This window comes from Odontomachus brunneus, unplaced genomic scaffold (assembly GCF_010583005.1).
Source record: "Odontomachus brunneus isolate Ranch 3 - 2012 unplaced genomic scaffold, Obru_v1 Obru_scaffold_113, whole genome shotgun sequence".
NCBI classification, from domain to species: Eukaryota; Metazoa; Arthropoda; class Insecta; order Hymenoptera; family Formicidae; genus Odontomachus; species Odontomachus brunneus.
The window spans coordinates 793,324-800,746 of record NW_022639563.1 but is presented as its reverse complement, the minus strand read 5'-3'; the positions used below and the strand labels follow the sequence as shown (position 1 = coordinate 800,746).

Below are 7,423 nucleotides of genomic sequence, written 5' to 3'. Positions count from 1 at the left end.
GTTATTTTAACGCGAAATTTAGAGTGGACTTTCTGAGACATGCAAAAAATGTTAAAATTGACGAAAAAACATTTTATTATTTACTATATATAATTTCACTTTTTCAAAGTATAAACCAATATTCATCATATGTTAAATGAACATTTGAATAATTCTAAAGAACACATTTCTCGTGTATTATATTAACACATGAAATTAATTATTTTAACTTAAATTATTTGTAATAGAAACATTTGGTTTTAGTCGATTTGACTATTTCATATGTTAAAGTTTATGATTATTTCAAGATTCACTCTTACATGTAGACTGCTTGAAATCCGAGCACATGTATAAAATTGCAAACGGTTGATTGACTAAAATTCTGCGCGCACTGCAAAATAAAACCCGATATCTCGTTTCTTAATCTAATTGCGTACTATTTTTTTCCGAAAAGCCATTAAAGCAGCCCGTCCCGCCTCGCCCGCCGCTTCTTCTCGTTTCTTCCACTTTTCGTAGCATTGTCGGCATTCCTCGCATTTAGAAGGCGCGGCCGCCCAAGATGCATGCGCCGCATTACAAGAAGCAATATTTTACAGTTCGTCCGTCGTCCTCCGCCGGTGTTGGAGCCGGAATAAAGCACGGCTTACGACTTGCAATTTCGAACTTTCGCAAAACAATCGGGCACCCGTAACGAGAAACTAGAGTAGTCTGCTCGCTTTCACCTCGCTCGTCGTTCAACGGCGATACTGTCGAGAACGGGATGAGACGAAAGTTTGGGACATTTTCGACACGCTTCGTTAAAAAATTGATGAGGTTCGCGAACGCTTAAGGGCGTAAGCAGACGTAAAAATCGCGGACGTAAAAATCTCACCCGACTGCGCCGAGACGGCGGAAGAGAGTAATGGCCTCTTCAAGAAAGAAGTAAGCTCTATGGGAGGGAGAATTGTGGTAAAAGGAAAAAGAAAATCCGAACTTAAGGTGTAGGGAGGACCGACGCGGATACAATCGTGTCAACAATTTTTCCGAGAGCGTGACTGCGCGTATCTCCGCTATACATCTTCCGATCTTTCGTCACGAAGAATGTAATAAAGCAAAAATAAGGGAAGAATTAATTCGCGTTGAATATCTTTTCGCCAAATATCGCGAAAGCCGCTAATTAACACCAATGGCGAAGGATGGGGAAACCGACAGAAGTACATTTATCGAAACGAGAAAAGAGTGATGTGTAAGGGGCGGCATGGCGGTGGGTTGATATGCCTCTCCATAAGCGACGGCAAAACGGAATCCCGGAGAAGAGACCACATGCAATCCCACGGCTGATTGCGCAAGTTTTACAAGTTCACTCGATATCGCGCGGAGTCGCAATATCGCGGAAGTAGAATCCACCGATGGGCGGTGGTCCTCATTTTCATCGTCGTCGTCGTCGTCGTCCTGGTCGTCATATTTGCCATAGAAGAGAAGAGAAAGACGGAGTCGATAGTCGATAGCAACGTCAAAAAGTTATCGTTATCGTTCGAGGGATGTATCAGTAAAACTTGGCTGCCAGACAGTTTCGTGTTCCAGATCGAGAGAACGAGCCTGTCAGTTGCCCCGAAAAATTTCATTCGGAAACACTACCTCTTTCTCCTTCACCGCCACCCTCTTTTGCCTCTCTTATTCGCTCGAAAATCTCATTTTTGGATACGTGGCTGGACCGGGGCAAAAATCTCGAGCCGAGACATTTTTCTACTGCCACGTCGCGTGCTGCGATTTATGCCGCCTGTTTCTTACCGCTTAATGTTTTCCATCTATCCCGTCGGACCATCCCTCCATCGCCCGTCGTAATCGATAGCCCGCTGAAAATTGCCAGCGACGTTAATCGAGCGAAACCGTAGGCGCGGAAACCGAACGAGCGATAACGCGGACAGCGGATATAAAGTGAGCTCGGGTGCATTTGTATTCCGCGTTCGGGACTCGCCACGGACTCGACGACAGTTACACGAACGTATATTGGCCGCGACGAATCCGGAATGGACTTTCCCTTAACGAAGATTTCCGGGAGGAGACCCAGATATGAAGTTATTGCCCGCTGAAAAATAGAAGGACCGTCGCGAAGTGAGTTTCAGGGATGCAAATGGATAGCGGAACTTTGTCCGATCAATTTTAGCGCGCTCGACTTTATTTCAACATAAACTTCACTTACTTCCCGAGAGAAACTTAATGTTGAGAATCAAGAAGTTCCGCGGAAAGCGATGACCTTCCTCGACAATTTCGCTAAGGGAGAGAGAATTGGCTCTAAGTTCGTTAAGGAATGTCTCAAAGATATTTTTCGATAGATCGCGAGAGAGAGAGAAAGAGAGAGAGAGAGAGAGAGAGAGAGAGAAAGAGAAAGAGGCTACTGCGTCCAAGTACACGCGGTGATGTACGTAACGTACGTAGAACGAGAGATATCGCTTCGCTCTCGATCGCTCGCGTTTCAGTAGCGGATCCTTTTCTATTACATCACACACAGTTCGATATTTTCTTTCCATCTAAATTATAGGTACTATTAGTTCAATTGGCAGAATGATGGTAGAAGGGAAGAAAAGAAAGCTTGGCAGGTTACCGTTCTTAATTAATTCCTTCTTTCTCGCTTTTATCTCTCTCAATCTCGCTTTTGCACTTTTCACTTTAATCAACGTCGTTGTAGCTTCAATTAAAGCAAGTGCCGCTAAATATTTGCACGTTGGCGTTGCATCGACCGCACTGGCTCCGCCTCTCGTTCCATCACTGAAGCTATAACTATTGCGATATGTCGTTAATACTCTCTCAAATAACACACACCGATTTTGGAAAAAGGGCGCAATGCGGATGTGCTCTGACAAGTGGACTGCCGCTTCTTTCTCCCTTTTGTCGACCAGCCATTCGAGGATCTCATTGTTACTGTTAAAAAAGTAACAGAAACGGTCTCCGCGTATTTGTCGCTTTTCGTTCCGCACCCTCGGTTCGTCGTAATTTTTGCCCATTTTTATCGTAATTACACTACAAGTGGTCCCGTGTGTTTTTTCATGTCCGGCTGTATGAGCATTTTTTGCTGCGTTTTTGCAGACCTTTTTGGCGTTGCTGCCGGCTTCCACATTAGCGGTGATTATAATCCAAAGTCTTGTCTCTCCCCCTTGCGTTTTTACGCCTAACAAGAGTTAATTAGTCGATTCACGGCCCGTGAATAGCCACGCGGGTGTAACGCGTCGTCCGAGCAGTCGTATTCAGAAATCTCACGCGACCCGGCAAATTTCCGTTTGAAACATTTATCTCCAGCCGTTGCTGTGCAACGGTGTCTCATCTAATATTGCTGGACGCGTCGTTACACCCGGACGCAGTTGAAATCCACGACTACGTGACCGGTGCAACGGCACCGAAAGAGGTTTTCCCCGTAATGTCCGACGGCAGACTCTTTCGGAATCTCTTCAAGCCTTTATGATCGTGCGCATCTTCCCGAATCTTCGTAAATCTCATTTTCTCAAGTACAACGTGAAGCACAACTTTGTGCACGATCCCGCCTAATCCGCACTCCGTGATTTACGTCACGTGATTACATACGACGGATGTATCTCGTGGAACCGCGCCCGGAAACGAAATTCGTCGACATCCTCGTTGGTTCTTGTCACTTTCTCTCTTTCTTTTTCTACTTCCTTTCGTCCTTTCTCTTCCCTATTGTCCTTTTCTCCTGTGGAAATTCGAATACCGGGACACCTTAAATTACAATGGGGGAAGACACCTCGGGCACACGTTCGCGACACAATTCCACTTAATTGCGCGTCCGCTTGGTCGAACACCGGCTCCGCTCCAACCCTGCTGCCCCCGCCAGCGTCTCCTTTCTAATATAAACCATTGTCCTTGGAAGCGTAGGACGGGAACGTCATGGACGGATATAATTCGGGAACGAATCCCTGATACGTGCCGCTGCTCCGTTCTTCGACGTATCGCGGCAATTTCCGCTTCATCGTCTTCGACGTCTCCTACTTGCTTCTTCCGCGGGCGGAAGAGTGCCGAAGAGAAAATTCCGTCCGAGCACGTGAACGATTCCACCGCCGTGAAGGACATTCTTAACATGTAGATGAAACTACCATGGGAGATGATGAATAACCCTCGCTCTGGCTCGCCCGCAAATTATTTCGGCAACGGAATCGATTGATGCCTTAATGACGCCCATGATGATGAACGAGTCGTCGTGTTTTCATCGTGATGCGACACGCGACGCGATCGTCGCGCTAAAAATCGCGCGACCCTTCCAATTTGTTCTCCTCCTCATTTCCCGACTCATATCGCTCTTCGTTCGGTTTAACAATTGACTCGTTTAAGTTCACTGATCTTAACGTATAGTCGGGAGAAACGTGGTTTTCATTTTCTGGCTTTCTAGAAATGCTCGACGCGTTCGCGCAAAACTGTACTCGCAGGAATGACAATCATTAAGGAACAGAAAGATTAAAATACAGAAAGAAATTGTTTAAAACAGAGACGGGCGTAGGACTGGACTAACGTGCCAAGAGTCCATTCCTCGAGGTCCGTGGTAATTTCCGCTTCATCGTTTCCAACGTCTTGCTTTGAACGAGGATAGGAAACGAACGGAAGGAACTGAGGAAATGGTTGAGAGAGCACGAAAAACCACGTCTGGACACGGCAGTACACCTGATATTCCGCGCACGCTCCCGCGAAAAATTGACAATCAGGAATTTGTTAACTCGCGATGCAGGAATGGAGAGTGGCACACGTCCCCGGTAGAAATCGCTTTCCCTCGAGCCTGCCCGTATCTCTTTTGATCGTGCCTCTCGCTAATACGCGATATCCATTTATTTATATCAATTTACTTTCGCAACAGAACAGTGAGACAAACTCTCCTTTGCCTTTCAATAAAATTGAATGTTATACAATCGCTCTCTTCCTTATTTCACTCACGTTTAATCATTTCCTCTCTTTCCTGTTCCTTCTATCTTACATATATATGCGTAATTGATAAAAATAGAGTAAAAATTGCATCACTAACGATTCGTTAGTACATTAAATATTTTTCAAACATGTTTTATTTTACTTCAATTCAAAACAAAGAGAGAAATTTCCCACTTGTCTATCTCAATGGAATTCCGTTAACATTCAATATCGAACTCACTTTATAGAAAATATGATTCGCAATTTATTAATCAATTCCCAAGCAACATTATTCATGTGGTTCACAACGGTGCATACATATTTAAATATGTGTTGCATTCACGACCATTTCAAATTGCTATTTTTTCCATTTGCTTGTACGTAATTTTCGATGTGTCGTTGAATGTATGAACCTGATCATTATCAACAGTTTGTCCTCGATAACTGATTATGAATAAATAAATTATGCTTGTGAGTGAAAGCAGAAGAATGTGGAATTAATGGGATGCGGAACTCGACGGAATTAACGAACTCGATAAGTGTCATTAATGCAAAGATAATCGTCACTAACACAACCACGCTATCCTTTTTATATTTCTTGTACATATAGAACTTACGTAAACATATGTTGCTTTGTTTTACTATCTTTAGCAGAAAACCTAACCACGTATGTGTAAAAATCTTTCTGCAAACTTTTCCGATATTTTTAAGCTTCTGAATTTAGATATAAAAAAAAGTAATGTTTTTCAAAATTTTTCTGTCTGAAGCATCCACACTTTCGGTATGTACAAGCTACGCAACTTTTCGATTAGGCAAATATTGCCTGATCGAACGAACTCCTGAGTGAAATTCGATCAGAATTATGCGAATACTTTTCGTCCGAGTAGATTGTAATCATGCTGCATGATACTCCCTTACAACAAACAAATTCAAAGTTCCCGCCTGAAAGGAAAAAGGTAGTACACACCGCTCCGTCGCGCATGTAGCGACAAATCTTCATAATTTAAAACAGGTCCCAAATATAAAAATAAAATGGGACAGAAAGAGAAATCAAAATGTTTTCGGGAAATAGGAGGTCCGTCTACTCGGACAAAAAGTATTCGCATAATTCTGATCAAACTTCATGAGTTCGTTTGATCAGACAATTATGCTCCACTTATCGTCCGAGTAGATTGTAATTGTTTAGAGCCAATGATTTGGGACTGAAGTGTCTTCTCGTGTAATCCTTTTATAAGAAAGAAACATGTGACATAATAGAATACAACATATAATTAACAGCTAATGGAGTATAATTAATACGTTAACAGCTTGAGATTAAAAATTTTTTTTTCGTTGTCAGATCACATATTGAGCAGTGCTTCTATTTATTTTTGTACATGTTTTCATTACGTAAAAGCATTTGTAATTCTGTACAACCAATACAACGTAAACTTTGCAGAAAAATATCAGTATTATGTCGGTAAAGTTTTCAACTTCAGCATTCTCTTAAATTATATTATCAAAAACGACGGATACACGTCGTTCGTTCTTATTTTGTTTTGTTTAAATGTTGCAGTTAATGTAAGCACCGACTTGCGACTTTTTAAATAAAAAGTGAACGGTTAATAGTAACCTTGACGAAATCGCGCGCACGTAGGGATCGGAAGTGGTATGAAATCGCAACAAAATCACCTGTCTCTTTTCCCTGGGGAAGCCAACGACCAGGTAACCAACAGCGTTCGGCTGCGTCATCATTTTCTTCACGACCAGCTGGACGATCACGTCCGCTGGTACATGGCGACCCTGTCTCGTGATCTCCTCAAAGCGACGACCTCTCTCGGATACGGAATTCACCTCGGATCGTAGCATATCCGACGGCGAAATGAGCTGAGAACCGTATTTCACGGGAAGCTTTCTGCCGAGGGTGAACTTAGCTACCCTTAGACCACTGATCATGAAAATAATGAAGCCTTTGGTCCGCTCGAGGGCGGTGGTCACGAAATCCCGGCGAGGGCTCATCCTATCATTCCCAAAACAGGGAAATTCCCACAACATTCTCATCCTTTTCACGATTCGACTGCGCGAAATATCAAAATTTGTTCGTTCGTTAAATATCGTTAATATTGAATTATGTAAAATAATAATGCTATGTAAGCCGTACTAGCTATGTAAAGCCGATCGCGAACGATCTCCGTTCACAAACCTTCACTCATAAAACCTGCAAATGTAATTTTGACTCGTAGAGTTTCAAAATATTTAATTTGCTTTTTTAATATGCAACTAGAAGTATTCTTAATTTTTTACTTACTTTGCAATCACGAGTAGCACGTGTATGTATATAAGATATGTATATAGAGAATATAGAGAATATAGTGGATGTACAATCCAAAAGTTTTAAATATATACAAATATATTAATACACCATAATATAGAGAGAAAATATACAGGGTGTCCCGCGTAAGACGTGCCAAGAGAAAAATATAAGTAGAATAGATAAAAGTGAACAAAAATTGTAGAGGTCATTTTTCAAACAACTATGTAAAATTTCGAGATATTAATTAAAATAGTTGGGCATATCAGA

General features: G+C 42.3%; 2 protein-coding genes across 2 annotated transcripts in view; both read right to left on the bottom strand.

The window, feature by feature from the left end:
- LOC116849356 overlaps positions 1–7,423 on the bottom strand; it is a 473,095-nt gene that overhangs the window by 395,168 nt on the left and 70,504 nt on the right. The gene's annotated exons all lie outside the window — the stretch shown is intronic.
- Positions 5,524–7,249, bottom strand: LOC116849361 (adenylate kinase isoenzyme 1-like). The gene has a single exon (XM_032826447.1). It carries the CDS (start codon positions 6,901–6,903, stop codon positions 6,406–6,408), a length of 498 nt encoding a protein of 165 aa, XP_032682338.1. The 5' UTR covers positions 6,904–7,249; the 3' UTR covers positions 5,524–6,405.